Source organism: Nelumbo nucifera, chromosome 4 (assembly GCF_055504915.1).
Source record: "Nelumbo nucifera cultivar China Antique chromosome 4, China Antique-T2T, whole genome shotgun sequence".
NCBI lineage: Eukaryota > Viridiplantae > Streptophyta > Magnoliopsida > Proteales > Nelumbonaceae > Nelumbo > Nelumbo nucifera.
The window spans coordinates 9,085,616-9,102,246 of NC_142652.1; the positions used below are offsets into that span (position 1 = coordinate 9,085,616).

At 38.3% G+C, this 16,631-nt stretch overlaps 1 protein-coding gene across 4 annotated transcripts in view; it reads right to left on the minus strand.

Annotated features, from left to right (window-relative positions):
- EMB3012 (embryo defective 3012) overlaps positions 1–16,631 on the minus strand; it is a 99,941-nt gene that overhangs the window by 69,836 nt on the left and 13,474 nt on the right. For all 4 annotated transcript variants that reach the window (XR_016085878.1, XR_016085877.1, XM_010250330.3 and 1 more), the window contains 8 exons: positions 7,469–7,812; positions 5,241–5,420; positions 4,908–5,046; positions 4,623–4,771; positions 3,766–3,877; positions 3,065–3,660; positions 2,840–2,963; positions 2,402–2,679 (listed from right to left, as the gene is read on the minus strand). Coding sequence is in view for 2 of the 4 variants with exons in the window: in XM_010250330.3 (XP_010248632.1) it covers positions 2,402–2,679; positions 2,840–2,963; positions 3,065–3,660; positions 3,766–3,877; positions 4,623–4,771; positions 4,908–5,046; positions 5,241–5,420; positions 7,469–7,812 (1,922 nt within the window). In the remaining 2 variants the exon portion in view is untranslated. The remainder of the gene's footprint in view (positions 1–2,401; positions 2,680–2,839; positions 2,964–3,064; positions 3,661–3,765; positions 3,878–4,622; positions 4,772–4,907; positions 5,047–5,240; positions 5,421–7,468; positions 7,813–16,631) is intronic.

Here is a 16,631-nt window from a genome sequence, read left to right on the forward strand (position 1 = left end):
ATATTTATAGTTTTCTATAATAAAGCAAAAGGTCTGTTATGCCCCTACTTAAGTATGGGACACATAACCTAACTTAAACATTACACCTCACATCAAAACATAAATAAAAAGACTAAACTACCCCTACACAGTCGACACTAACACACTTCACCTCCCAAAAATACTAAGTGATGGGAAAAAACACAGAGAAGATTGAATTACATAGGAAACTTAATCAAGTTTTAACATCAGGGTTAACTGACCTCCACATAATGGTTACTTAACCTACATACTGAAAGAAACTAGACCAATTTGTCCTTAAATAGATTTTAATAACCCAAACAAATTTTCAGTCAAGCAAGGGTTTTGAAATAAAAGCCCCTTGGGAAAAAAATGATTTAAAACAAAAAAAGGAAATGACAAGGTATGAAAATTGGATCCTAACCAATTTAATTTGAATCATGTCAATTAATAAACTATATGATATTAACAAATCAAATAATAGGATTAAAACAATAATCAAAAGATTCTTTTACATATAAGCATTGAATAAGAAGCCTTAGGGTTCATTTAAACAATCATATTGTAAATCATACAATTTCTATAACTATGCTTCATATAGGCTTATTTGGCTAGTATTAAAACACCTTGTTTTGATATGTCTAGTCTAAGAAATCCTAAAGACTAACTACAGAATATAGACAGTAAGGGGGTGTTCTGTGTGTGGATGAGAAATTGAGTGGTCTGGTCCACACCACACCACATCATAGTCCACAACTGTTCTGAACTATGGACAAACTGTGAGGACTGGACCAATCTACACCCATAGTGGCATTCTATAGGTGTAGTGTAAACCATTCCACCACAACTCTTGATTCCATGTATCCCATATACAGTTTATGAAGTGATCTACACAGTCGATTATAAATGTTTAATTTTTACATTTTATATGATAAATAAATTGAAAAAGGCATCGATAAACTAATAATAACCAATAAATAATAAATTTAATATAAAAAATATAGTCAAATAATTAAAAAATATAAATTATTATTTTATTGATGAAAACTTTAAAAAATAATATTTACATAAGTGAAAAAAGAATGGAGAAGGAGCACTAACGAGCTTGTGCTAGAACTAACATTAAAATTATTATTTTATTGATAAAAATATTAAAAATTAACATTATAAAGAAAAGTATGTAGAGATGTATTGTATTAAAATAGAGTGTTGAAATGTTGTGGACCGATCACATCCACGAGATATATGTGTTGTCGAGATTTTGGGTTGTAGACAGCGACAATCCATGACATATTATGGACCAGTCCTGTCCACAAAAAACCGAATGATGTGGCCATCCCGTGGCATGGATCGAAACGGACCATCCATGAGATGACCATGGTTCCGAAAACCACCTAATTCTCTAAAACTGATTAAAACTCATAAAAAACTTCTAAAAGTAAAGCCATTGACCCAATACATGTTTGAGACAACTTTCTACAAAGAAAATAATTTCTGAACCAATATCCTCAAACAATAAAAATCTAATCTAAAAGATTCAAATAAACCCTAAACATTGAATGTCATCAAAAATTCATAGGTTGTCCATATGTTTCCCAGAACTAAGCTCATGGCAGAATTGCATGAACTTGTGAGCTTGGGGGATAGGTAATTGAATAATTTTTCTAATGATATTAAAATCAAGCTGAATGAGTATGCTTTGACACCTCCAGTTTCAGGTTACAAATAATGATGGACTTGAGACAGTTACTCTATCCAAATTCCAGTTAAGGACCAAATAGTTCACTAAAATTTTGGCATGGAATTCTAGCAGGTTTTTCCAAGGTTTAGCAGTAGACTTCAGCCCACTGTAAACATGCTGAAACCCATGTGAGGTGAGGTTAGTGGAAAAGACTAATGGTTATACACCATGTCTGTGTGCAGTGAAGTCCACTGATAAACCCTCTGTGGTGCCTGCTAGCATGCTTCACTTTTGAACATCAGTTTTTTTTAACCGTTGAACACCACTTCACCAACCTTGGTAAAATCGAGCAAAGACACCAAGGAGTAAACAAAACATATAGATCAACAAATTCCTGAAAACTTAGTTGTTGTTCAAATTACTAGAAAGTTCTGATGCTTTAGAAGAACAAAAATATTAGTTCCAATCATGACATGAACACATTACCAATAACACCTAAAAAACAATCAGAAGATAGAATACATGGAAAATACATTTAACAATAACAACAATTTATGAATGTAACAACACCAAAAGCCCAAACAAAAAAGGATTTGACCATATTTAGTAAGGTATATAACAAAATATAATTCCAAAAATTTTGAGTTCTTATCAACAAGAAGTATAAAAAGATAATGTACACAATGAAAAACAAATATGGAACATATAATCAGATCATACCAGTCCTGATACATTCTGCAAAACCAGAAATCTCCCCCAACTGGCACTGGATCTTTCCAGGCCATTATCATTAGTCCAATATGCTAGGCCATCACAACTGCTCAGCTCCCACTTCAAACAAAGAGAAGATGAGTTTGCAAAAGCCTTTCCAGAATTATGGATACCAACTGCAGCTACACGAATAGTACAGCCATTTGCAACAGTAATAGGGATAACACGAATCCTCCCTGGATTACGATCAGCTTGTGTTGCAGACCACACAAGATCAAGTGCATTCACTGAAAAACATGGAAAAACAATTAAATGGCAACCTCATTCTTTCTTCCTTTTTTTTGGGCTTGGGGCAAGGGGACATTTAACAGCATGTCAGTGACAAGTGGCAAATCTTTAAGTACAAGTGTAAATATTTGAGGATACTTCCTAGCTCTCCAAACATACCAGGCTCATTAGCAATCAGTGTGATTGAGGCAGGAAAGCTACATGTAAGGGACAATTCCGATTTTTCTATAGCTGGCACTGGATGATCATCCCCAACTAAGTTGCTACGTGAAAATACTAGTTTCTATGACATGAAGCAAGACAAAGAAATTATGAACATATAAGTTTTGTAACTTAGGAAATAGTAAGGCAAATTAGCCAAAGTATAAAATAACAGGGCCTTACATAGTTTCCCAATGCGTGGCATAAAACTCCATATACACCATCACTACTGGTAGATGCCTGATGAACAATTACTTCATCCTTGAGAGGATTATATTCTTCATCAAAAATTTCAATACTTTCAATGAACTCAGTACCTTCATTCCACCTTTCAGGTCCTCCAAGGAGCATTACATCTAATCCTGTTCCAGGAACAAGATAGAGTTCATCCAAGTTTTCCAACTGATTTCCAGCTTCCGCATTAGCCAAATCAACCCAATAACCACCAAACTTGTTCCCATCCCCTGCCTGGTAGACAATAAGCGGTTGATATGCAGCTATATGTGAGGATGCTTTTAGAACAATGGGACCATCTAAAGGATGATCAGAAGTTTGCCACAATTTGGACAATGTAGAATGCAGCATAGTTCGACCAGCAGTAGAAGCATATATGTAGGTCCATGAACATGGAGGACCATAAAGCGAGTCAAAGTCCTTAATATTCAGCAGTTTGTCCAATGCTAATGCATCCCCTGTAGTATTGACAATTTTGAAAGACTCACTTCCAGTCTTCCACCTAATAGACGAACAAAAAGCATCACATCTATAAAAAGAGGCACCTGAAAAATGCCAAAGAGAATACATGCAAAAAAGAATGAGAAGATGCAGTAAGATAACCAAATAGGAACAAAATAACTTTGGATAACTCAGGGGTATGATACTACCATGGAATGTTTTCAATGTAACTGCAGCTTGAAGATTTGTTCCTACAACAGTCTCCACAGGAAAGTTTTGCATCATTACCATAGATGAAGGGACAGAAACTTCAATGATCACCTATATCAGGAACAATAAGAACATGAAGTCAGGGAAGATGCCACACAGTAAGGCAACTTATAAAAATCATTACCACTTCAGAAGGCAATAATGTGATGGCAGCTATAAGCAGTGGAAGTGAAAATAAAACTCATTTATCATATGCAATCTGAATTATGGAAAATTCAAATAGAAAAGAGTTATTTTTTGAAAAAGAAAATACAGGAAATAAAGTCTACACAAACAACAGAACATGAATTAAGGAGAAATATAAGTTTTTCAGGAGGTTGTCTCGTATAACAAAAGAAATTAGGACTTCAATCATATCCTGTCTCTCTTCTTGCAGATTGAGGTTAGCAAATGAGGAGACAATTACTAAGTTGGTAACCAAGAGGGCCATAGACAGAAGACAATTTCTTTGTGCTTGTGACAGTATCTCATGGTCACTCCATTTTTCCTTTTTCCTGTATCATTACTCCTCAATAAAACATCATCATTTTACCAATAGGAAAAGGAAATAAAACAAAATATTGGTCTTCTAATACTGCATTTTCTTATTTTGTCAATTCAACTTAAAGATATTTAGGGAATTCTAGTTTATAATTGAAGACTGGAAGTCTATGATACCTTCTTGCTATCCTTACATTAAAGAACAGGTTAACTCAAGCAGTCAAGCACAGTAACATGCAAAAATTCAACCAATAACCAAATGTTTGGTAGAGTGCAAGTACTACGCAAAACTAGAACACTGAACAGGAACCAATACCTCATCATAATTGGTTAAGTCAAAAATGGATGCCACTTTAACAGAAGCTTGACCAGGCTTCTTTGCTTGGATAACTCCAGAAGGAGATACAGACACAGTGGCTGCATCAGAGGAATACCACTTATAATCACTGGACGTCTTTGCACAACCTGCAGCAGTTTGTGGAACTCCCTAGTCCATCAATAGTTTCAAAACTCAAAAGCTATTAATTTATTTAAACATTATAAGGGAAAATGTCAAAATCATTGACTTCCCATTAATTATAAAAAAAAAAAAAACATTGACCTCCCATTGCCCTTAGCTCCACCTCCTGATAAACACCAGGAGCCCAGGGAAGGTAAATGCTATGAGAAAAATTAGTTCTTTCGCCCAATCTAAACTTCACTTGATCACAAACCATGACTTCTTGCACAACCTTGAGAACCTATAAAAGAAAATCATCATGGGAACAACCAAATCTTGATTAAGTAATATTTCTTTCACAATAATCAAATCCCTCCCATGTATACTCTGACAAGGAAGAATGACACTTTTTTTGAAACTATAAGGTAATGTATTCCACATCCCTCCCATGTATTTCTAATTTCACTTCCAACCAAATATAAAAGATGTTGTCACCTCTGTTGCTGCTGGGTGCTCAGTATGATGGGTTAAAGAAGCTGTTAATCTTCCCATTCCCTGTGAAGTTGCTTTCAGGATTCTAGAATTCCGCCAACCATGTTTAACAGCAATACTATTTTGTACTAAGAGTATGTCCCAATACAAAGATTGATTGTAGCACAATTTAATGTCGTCTCCCTGCCACATACAATAGAAATATTTAAGTAAGAAAACCAAGTGAATAATAAGAAAAGGAGATGCCAACTTGCCAAGTAAATGTTTTAGAACATGAATGGACTACAATTAGTAAAGGAAAAAAATAATGACCAAATATGAGCCAAATCCTTTTCCAAACATTTATCCAGTTCTTCTTGACCATAGGTCTGAACTAGACAGTTCTTAATTCCATTATCATCATTGTCTAAACCTTGTTCCAACTATATGAGTCACATATAAGAATCTTGTTCCATTATTCCATTGTGTTCAGTAGCTGTGTGCTGGACATTATGGAAGAAAAGGAATAGAAGGCTCTTCAAAGACAAATCAAAAAGCATTGAAGTTTTGGTGGCCTCAGTCAGAAAGCTGGTTTCAAGCTGGGTTCTAGTCCTTCCAGAATTTGAGCAAGTAAACAGTGCAGATTTGGTGGAAATTTTTGGGATGTTCTTGAGACTCAAGTTTGTAATGTAAACTTGTTTCTTGGTGACTAACTGGTGTGGTGTGTCATCTTGACACCCAGTCAGATTGTACTTTTCTTTTTATTTTAATACATTTCTTCTTTACTCTTCAAAAACAAATCATATACATTGTAAAATTATGGGCCCTAAAACCATTTGTTACTACTTCAGAGTTCAGACCATGTCCTTTTGGGTTCCCCCCTAGCTCTTCCAGCACCTTGACTTGTAACAGAACACTTCTTCTCAGTGCTGCTGTAGATGGCCTTATCTGTGCATGCCTAAACCATCTTAGTCTGTTTTCCCTCATTTTATCAACTATTGGACCTATTCTTAGGTATCTTCGAAGTTCAAAGAAGTTCATTTCTGATTCCATCCTTTGTAGTTTTCCCACTCATTCATCTTAAAATTTGCATCTGCCACACTCATCATATATTTTGTTTCTTTGATTGCCCAACACTCTACAACATTGCAAGCCCTATAACTGTTATAAAACTTTCCTCTTAGCCCAAGTGGTACTCTATCACATAAGACTCCAGATGCAGCTCCTCCATTTTGCCCATCCTGCTCTATTTCTATGAGGAACCCTTCATCTTCCTCAATCTCTTCATTGTTATTGATTATCAAACCTGATAAGGAAAGAGATCACATTGATATATCTCTTGGCTGGTAATCCCAAATGTATCCCGATTTCCACTCCAATTATTATTAAATTTATATAGCATAAACTCTGTTTTAGTCCTACTTATTTTAAAATCTCTTGTTTCTAAGGTATTTGTCAATGAATCTAATTTTGCATTTGATCCTTCTCTTGTTTTATCAATTAATACCATATCATCAGCAACCAACATGCACCATGGAACCTCCACCTGAACAAGTTTAGTATTTCATCCATGTCCATGATTAGTGCAACTAAATGAGGGCTAAGTGCTGAGTTGGGTAATGCAACCAGATTTCATCACACAGAACAACAGTAGAAGCTTAAGAAGAATCAATGGGCAATAAATAGAAGAATATGTAAGAACAATTGAAGAAACCACTCTCTAGCAGTTGACTAATGATTAGAGAGAGAATAAGAGAAAACAGCACGACGACAAAAACAACAACAACAATAACAAGATTTTTGGAAATAAAAAGGAGAATTTATTAAGAAAAAAAGAACACATCTAATAGGGTGACAAGAAATCACCAAATCATACAACTCCATATAATTGGAATAAGACTTAGATGATGACAGTGATGATGAGCTAGAAGGGCTAGGGGCAGAACAATGGATTGAAGTAGTAAGAAATAACTTAAGTGCTCATAATTTAACAATGGATATGGCATTAAATAGAATGGAATGGTGAAACAGGATTCATGAAGCTGACCCCATATAATTGGGATAAGACTTAGATGATGACGATGATGATGAGAATATTTGTTGCACAATAATAAGTAATATCAAAGTACCAATACATACTAATCATCCTCATACATGATAAAGCTTGCTTTGGCATCTGTAAACTTTTCAAATCCATTTTTAAATTAATACTACTAAGTGGGAGGGGGGAGAGAGAGAGAGAGAGTTAATACCTCTGTAATGTATATTTCATGTGCATAAGGTCCACGGGAGAAAACCTTCATGTGAATGACATATTGTCGGCCAACAACAACATGCCAATGGGCTGTTGGAATAGCTGTGATACCTTCCATGGGATCACCAGATATACTCAAAGGCACTATATACAAATACATAGCATCTGGGAGAACAACATGAAGGGATGACATTTGCGCGTGCCCTGAAACTCTAGTGTCTTCTACAGTGATAGTTGTAACTCCTAAGTTCAATGAATGAGTCAATCCCATCATAGAGTCGACCTGTGCCACCGAAGAGTTTGATACATGCCACCGGTGATATGGAGATGGTAAATCAATTGCTATAAGAGGTAATGAGAAACTCAAATGAGATTAATTAATCAAAAAGAAAAAGTTGAAAGCAGAAACAAGCAGGTAGGCATAGTTAATTAGGTACCATACATTCTTATACAAATTGAAGCTGAGAAAAGAATATAGTAAGAGTAAATATGGATCAGAAAAATGTGTAGATAAAATGCGCAATATAGATTAATACAGTTAAAAACTCAATAATAAGTAGCAATGCCAAAACCTAGTCTGAACTGCAATATTCAAAACAGATTTAGTAGACAGTAGAGCAATACACTGGTCATTCCAATTGTCTTGAAATTTAAGAGAGTGAATAATTGTCCTGGAAATAGTATATTATGTAACTGGTCTTGTTTTCTAGCATCCTAACCGTAAATCACTTTGTTTCTTGAAGACAAGTTATTTCTAAGTTTGCATAATGTGCTGTGTGAAGAACCAAAAGATGGAAGAAACCACTTGTCCTTTCACACAAGACTTGGTTATCCTTCCTACTTCCTAGTCTTACCTCTTTTTTTCGGAAGGAGTTGAGGTTGAAATTTGACGGATGCTCTAGAGAGAACCCTGGTGAGGCTGGTATGAGAGAAGTAATAAGGGATGGAAGAATTTGTTGGGCCTTTAGTGGTCCGGTTGGGGTGGCCGACTCTACAAAAGCCGAGTTTCCAGCTGTCCTTACCAGTCTCCTCATAGCCAAAGAGCTGGGTATATCTTCTTTAGCTACAGAGGGAGAATCCGCTAATACTATAAACTGGTTGAAGAAGAAGGGGGGAGGCCCTTGGAGGCTGGCTAACTTCTTAGCGGAAGCTGGAGATATTTTGGCATCGATGCCTTGTTGAGATTTTATATTTTTTCTGATAGGATGAGCTGCAAGGGCACTCTTGTAATTTCCTTTCTCTTTATGTCGCTTAAGTATAAATAATACAAGAGGCGCCACCAGCCCTATTTTTGCCTCTCAACCTATCTTTCTTCTCTTCGGTTCTCTTATGATCTCTTCATCTTCTTCTCCTCTCTTCTCCTTACCAATTCTTTGATGAAGAATATGGTATCAGAGCACCTTCTTGGGCATTAAAAGATCTGAGATCAACTTCTCTCTTCAAATCCTTTTTTCCTTTTTTTTCTCAACTGTTGAAAGAGTTCATTCTTTCGGACTGATCAGACCAGCAATCATATGTCTCTCCTTCCCTTTTGTTCTTATCTGTAGTGCCAACGGAAGTAATTGGTGGTAGCCGAATGCTGTAAACAGTCTTTTTTGGGGTCATGTGCCTTTCTCTTGTGGCTGTAGTGGATTGTGTGATCCAGTGCACAACAAGTATATGCTGTTAGCAGTGTGTGCAGTGTTAGTGATGAAAAGTTGTTCTTTGGCTGTGTAGCCAGTGTGTGAGAAGGGTCTCAGCAGTTCCTATTGTTCGACTAGGGTTTGGTCCCTTATTTTTTCCTCCAAGACTGCTGGACTGAGGTGCTGGGTTCCATCTAGTGAGATCAGATTGTGTTTTTGGTGGTCGGGTGCTTCAGTAAATGGAAACTGACGATTCTGCATCATCGGAAATTACATCACCTTAGGGAACACCTACTGTTGGGGCTGACAGTATGAATTTCCCTATGCCTATTACCCCATTGAATGGATTAAATTATCTAGAATGGTCTAAGGGAGTAAAGCTGTATGTTACATCCAGGGGAAAAGCCAGTTATTATATCAATGGAAAGGTCAAGGAACCCAAGACAGGGACTGCTGAACATAACAGGCAGGATCAGAAGAATAGTATGGTGATGTCATGGCTCCTTGTGGAAAAGGAACTGAAAGTGAGAAGGAACTTTATATGGGCTGATACAGGAAATGAGATATGGGAACAGGCTAAATCAACCTATTCAGAGCAGAGACACTACGCAAAGATTTATCAGTTACAGGCTGAATCCGCTACTTAAGCAGGGAAACCGTAGCTTGTCTGCTTACTATTCAGCCCTCACTTCAGTCCACCCAAGCCCACCCATCTTCCTTTCTCTTCAATTTTATTGACACCGCGAAGTTCCCAATTAATTCTTCTTCACACTCCCAGTCTTCATTTCTCCATAAAGTAATAATTCCCCCTGAAGCTCCCCACGATTGTGCAAAGGCCCAACTCAAATTTCTTGTTGACCAAATGCTCCTCACCCATTTCTCGTCCACCTCAGACAACTTTGATTCTTGTATTAAGACCACATCTAGTTCTTCTCTTTTCAAGAAATCTTTGATCACTCACCTTTTCTTTGAACTCCCCAAACCTCTTACATTCCAGCTTATTAACTTCATGGACAAACAATTCAGGTAGCCCCAACCAAACCACCCTCTTTAGTCCTTTTTTCTATCCTTCCTACCCCCACTCGCTTTATCATAAACCACCCCACTCTTCAACCTCTCCACCTCACTCAGCTTTTTCTTCCTCTTCTTAGAAAGCTCTCCTACCTTCTTACTAGACTTTTCCACCTTCTCAATTCCTTCTAGTTTCTTACCTGACCCCTTCTTCTTCTTTTTCCGTTGTCCTTATGATTTTCCACTGTATCCACTGTATTGGGAAATTGAATAATCTCCTCCTCAACCCTACCCTCTTTCACATTCAGCTCCTCTTCCATTCTGATTCTAAATAGTTCCAAGATCAACTCCCAAATTTTGTCCCCTAGTTCTCTCTCTTCTGCTTCTGAATTTATCTCCCCCACTACCTCTGTCACTTGTCCCGAATCAAACGAACCGGCAAACTTTAAAGCTGGGCTGGAATCACTTGTAGGCCAGACACACACAAGACTTGGAAAAACAGAGTTAGTAACCAAAAACTGAACCTGAAAACAATCCAAACCTTGGGAGGAAGAAGATACAATATGAGTTGCTGGAATAGCCTGAACCCCTTTTGTTTGACTTTCGCTGGGAATAGGACCCTCGAAATCAAGATCTGGATTGATTGCAGTGGGAAGCGGGCAGTTTATAGCTCTGCTTGGAGGAACCAGATTGCCAACACACACCGTACAAGCACCCATTCCCTGGTCTTTACAAAGGATTGAATCCCCTTTTCTCCCTGTTTCGATTTTCTCCTCACCCGAGCCTGTTTTCTTTCTTTCCAACTCCTTTCTAGGCCGAACCAACTCTCCTGGAAGTGTACAAGCCTCTTCTTCGAACAGTAACTTTAATCCTGGGTCATCTTCCTCCCCAAACCTTGAACGACATTTACTCTGTATGCTACCATAGCTGGACTCTTCAACATACAACTCCTCTTTCAGAGACTCATAATCTACACTTACCCAGTCTGAAGCAGAATCCTCCTCTTCTAAGCTCGTGCAATTATATCTCGGATTAGGTTTATCTGGGCTAGTGGAGTAAGAGACCAGTCTTGGCTGCCACACTAAAGTCAGACCAGACAAACGTTTTTCTTTCGAGCCAGTTGCAGACCAATCTGAAGAGGACGAAGATATACCACAGCGAATGTCCATAGTCTTTTGAACCTTGTTCCACCTCACGTGCCTAGTTAAGTGCTATTTAAGTGGTCACCTGATTTATCTATGGGCTTACTTGCTGTTGGAGTCTTATTTCCAGGCCCATCCACTTGAAGTTTAAGACTGGGCCCACCAGTACCCCTCACTTCTACCGTTGGCCCATCCTTATAATTTTGAACCTGACCCAGTCTTTTTAAAAGTTTAGTATTGGTTCCCTGACTGCAGGCCTGGGCCATATCAAATGACAATCCACCTGGTTGCTGTTCCAATCTACCTCCACCTGTCCCCACCTTTGGACACCCATTCAAATTCAAAAAGTCTTCTGACAGACTTTCTCCACCTTTGGACGTTACTACCTGAGCAAAAGTCCTAGTCCGACCCTATGATTTGCCAACTAAAGTGGAAGACCGGGGTACTGCTTTCCTATCCCTTGCTTTTACAGTTTCCTTCCCAGTGTTAACTCGAACCTTGGAGGCCACGTCATCTTCGTCTTCCCCACTCCTCCCCAATCTCCACCATCTAGCTTCTATAGAAGTTGCAATCCAAACCCTGAGTTCTACATTATCTGAAGTTAAACCCAAAGACCTTGGGATAAGCTCTGGCTTTGCTCCAGCTACATTAATCTACACGGCACTCAGGTTGGAAGCATCAAAGGAAACCATCTCGCCTCCACGTAGCTTCGCAACTTTCCTGAATACCTCCATCTTCCATAGATGGAAAGGCAACCCAATAATTTTCAGATTGATAAGTTCTGTGGGTTCTACCAACTGTACATTGCATAAAGGCTTCCATTTCTCCAACACCACCACACCTTGTTCTGTTACAGCCGAAACAGTAGCAAAATCCAGAGGAATCCCCTGAAAATACACTACAGCCTTGTGGTCGTCAAAGGGAGAAATCTGCAACACCTCTGTAGTCTTCAATATCTGTTGGACTTCTTCACCTAGTCTCTCCCAATCTTTTACTTTCTTGTTTACCGAGAGGACAAGTTTAAGCCGCCAATCCCCTTGGGATGGTAATATGAGTCTGTTGAAGACAGAAACTCGTTTCTTTTCATGCTCAACATTTTTTAAGTCTCCAAGTCTTTTGAACACAGAAACTCGAGGCTTTATTTCCTCTTGACTAAAAATAGTCTTTTCACAATCTGTGAGTATTGAAACCTCTGAAGTTGATGCTGCATCACTGCAAATAGGATTTTCGTTGTCCCTATTCATAGCCATAAATGACAAGGGCTTAAACTTGCGGAGAACAATCCTCTTATTTTTCACTTTCCTATTTTAAAGGGAAGTTGATACTATTAATTGAGTTTGTGGGATTGATTGATCAATCATCCTCAATGGGCATGTGTAGCTTGTCATTAATGTTGTCATAGAATCTTGCAGTGATGTGAGGGCTTTCTGCCCCTGGCTTCTTTGACTCTTAGGAGTGTACCTAAAAACAATTTTAGGTTTAGAGTCAATTGGCAATTTTGGCTCTTCAGATGTGATCCTGGCAATCTTGATTTTTGGGGTTTTTGGTGGACCCTCATGCATTGAAGGTTTGTGCTCCCTATTCACGCTACCTCTTGTGACTCCTTTCTTTGGAGAAGTCAACGATAGATCAATAGTCTTGTAAAATTTGGCATCTGCATAATGCACCTCTTCTCCTTGGAATGGGTTTGGGTCAGCAATAACCTTCTTTATTTCTCCATCTTTGTTGAATTTAAAACATTGATGGAGCGTTGAAGGGATTACTCCATATGTATGCAACCAAGGGCGTCCTAGGAGGACATTGTAGGAGGTGTCTGTGTCAATAACATGAAATAGGGCATCTGAATACAATTCCCCGATTTCAACTTTTAAGGCAATAGTGCCAACTGCCTTTTGTCCTTCTTGATTAAATCCTTGAATAGTTAGATATGAAGGAGATAGTTGGCGAGGTGTCATACCCATAACCAATAGTGTCTTCAAGGGCAAAAGATTTACTGCAAATCCACAATCGAGGAGTATTCGATTAATGGGTGTACTACCCACTATGCCTGACACATATAAGGGACGGTTATGATACTCCGTTCCAAGCTGCAAATCTTCATCATCAAAGGAAGTGCATGCCATACATGAGGCACACATTTTAGGGTAACTTGGTTGTGCTTCCACCTGATTCACTTCATCTTTGATCTGTTCAGGATCTAATAATGCTTAAACCAAGGCCCTTCTTAAATCTGGAGAAAGTTGCAATGCATCATAAACACTTAATTGAGCCGGAATTCTCTTCAAGTGAGCAAGAACATCATACTTGGCACACATTCTATTTTCTCGTATGGGACGAACTCGAATTGGTGTTTCTAATTGTGAGTTATTTGTCCCATTTTCTGTAACAAACTCCCTATCCTCCTTTTCTTCAATCTCTACTTGTGTAGTAGAGTTATTAGCCTTTTCAATTGCCTTCTTACTTGAAGAAGGTTCTTATGTAGAAGGAAGACGGCGTCGGCTATATTGTAAGGTGATTTGGTCCACCTCATTTTGCATTGTAGACGCATCTTCTTCTTGATAAGATGTCGTATGACATGGCATTGTTGAGACCATTTTCACTTCATCAAGTATTTCTTTTGGAATATATTCCTTTAGAGTAACAGGGAACCTTTGGGGTTGTTCATATTCATCCTCAAAAATTATTTGAGGCTTCTTTTTGGACCTTCTTTTCTTATTCTTCTTGGGGACCTTACGTCTCCTAGACGTGATACCTGGAGAGGCAAACTTTTCTATTCTTAAGGGTTTAACTACCCCTTTTGGATTTTTGTTAACAATTGTCTGCCAACTTTCTTCATACTCTAAAGTAGATGAGTCATCAAAACATGACATGCTTGGTTGTGCCATTAATTCATATAAAGAAGGGATAGTTGGAGCCTTTTCTTCTACAAGAGATATACTGTTAGTAGTTGCAGTAGTCTCTTTTGTAGGAGGTTCGGCTAATTCAATTTCCCCTTTGTCTATCATTGATTGGATAATGTCCTTAAGGACAAAACAATCTTTTATGGGATGACTGACCATCCTATGATAAGGACAATACTTTGGGTCCTTTGTCTTGTTGACATCACCTGGTCGCTTTGGATCTGGCAATTTAATAGCATTTGTTGCCATATGGTCATCAAAAATCCCTTGTACATCTTCATTTTCAAAGGAATATTTCTTTTCCCTTCTTTCTTGCAGAGTCATGGGCTTAGGAACATCCTTTCCTTTAGCCTTATCCTTCTTTTTAACATTAACAAAGGTGGCGATGGCCTCTCCTTTGCCTACAGGCTTTTTGCCATCCTTTTTAGTTTCTGAAGGAGGATTAGGCTTGCGTGCCACAACCTTTTGCCTAGCAATTTGTCTTTCCACATTGCTAGCTTTATAGACCAATGCATCAAATGATTGTGGTTCTGTTGTACCTACAAAGGTAGCAATCTCTAGCAAGAGATTGTTAGCACACATTTGTACTGTTGAAGTTTCCTTTAATTGCTCAACACACTAAAGATTCATGTTTCTCCAACGTGTAATGAATTCATTTACACTTTCATTTGGCCTCTGTTTCGTTTCGGCCAAGTCTGTAATTGATAATTTCCTCTTGGAGCTCACAAATTGTGCTAAGAAAGCACGTTGCATATCATCCCATGTGATAATTGATCCTGGTGCTAATTGTGTATACTAGGTAAAAGCTGCTCCTTTCAAGGATTGCACAAATTGCCTTATTAATAAGGCATCAGACATTGCTGATTCACCACATGCAGAATAGAAATGGGCCAAATGTTCATGGGGAGACCCATTTATTCCATCAAATTTCTCAAAGTTGGGCTTTTGATATCCTGAAGGAAATGGGAGTGTATCATAGTGGGCAGGATACGGTTTCCTATATCCGAGGACTGGTACAGTCAATGATGCCTAAAACTCCTTAATTCCTTCTACAATCAATGCTAAATCCAATTGAGAAGTAAGGGTAGAAACCGGAATAGACTGTTGTGAAGTTTCCCTAGTGGAACTGCTAGCTTGAGATGCCACTTGTGCAGCTAGGGATGCAATTTCAGCATCCTTTTCAGCCAGTCTTCGTTGCATATCTTGGATTTGTTCTTCTAGGCTTGAAGTGCCTGTTACAAGAACTGGCATAGAAATTGGTTCTTGGTCATCTGCAATGATTACACTTTCCTGAAACTGAGAAGATACTTCTTCCATAGACTCTATGTCTTGAATTAATGATTCAGGATCTTCATGCATCGGGTTAATTTTTTGAACTATGGACATCTCATCAGTTGATTCTAACTGACTGCCTGAACTTACACTTGAGGTATCCTCCCAACTATGTAATAATCGAGCGTTCGCTCTTGTGATGGGTCCTCTATAGTATCTAAGTTCTTCGGTGGGCATGGTGTATGCCCCCGGCTTGAAAAAGATCTCTGCTTGCTTTGCATACATATGTCTTGATATGAATGCCCATTTCTTTGCTTCCATATCTGATTTTGATTTTTGTGATTGTTTTGCTGCAAAACCAGCAAGTGACATAGAAGCTTCAGCTTGAGATTTCTTAGTCTTCGAAGATCTTTTAGACCTACGAATGATATTGGAAGATTCTCTTGATGCCTCTTTTGTAAGGGGAGAACTTTGATTGAAAACAACTTTCTTTCTACGAAGGGTAGAGTCATTTCCACTTGATGACCCGAGTTCAATAACTCGAGGTTTCAGCTGCAATGAAGTAAGAGCGTTTTCATTCTTTTCCTTTGAAACCTCGGTAGAGGTTTTGGAAGTAGAGGAGTTGACAAATTCACGGGAATGGTTCCGATCATGATTTGAGTTGAGGCAATCACTCTAGCCCTTGGTTTGGTAGCCTTTACTGGAGAGACCACCTTTGATTTTGTGATCTTCAAGGTTGATGAGGCAACCTTCTTGGTTACCTTTGCCTTTGGAGGCTTAAAACCTACCCTTTTGGCAAAGTTGAGCATAGCCTGTATACGTAGGCTATTTCTTGCAAAAGAGGTCTTACTGACCTTTCTCTTTTTTTCCTTCTTAATCTTCTTCTCGGTCTTAGGAACCGAGGCCATGATGGTAGCAGCAAGGGGATTCACATCCACAATGAATGTTTCTTTGTAGGAAGGCTTCTTTGAGCCCCCCATTTTCTCCTTTTCTACAGCCGTCGGTTCAAGGTAGTGAACAATTACTTTGGTGCCATAAGTTCTTCCTGTATAGGCACAATACAAATATAAGGATATTGTATGAACCATCACCATTTTTTTTTAGTTTTAGCCTATCTTCATTTCAACTTCTTTCATTAGAGATGAAAAGGAGAATGGGTCCCATCGGGCGTGCCAAAATTATGTTAGTGGAAATTTTTTTAGTATAATTCCTCA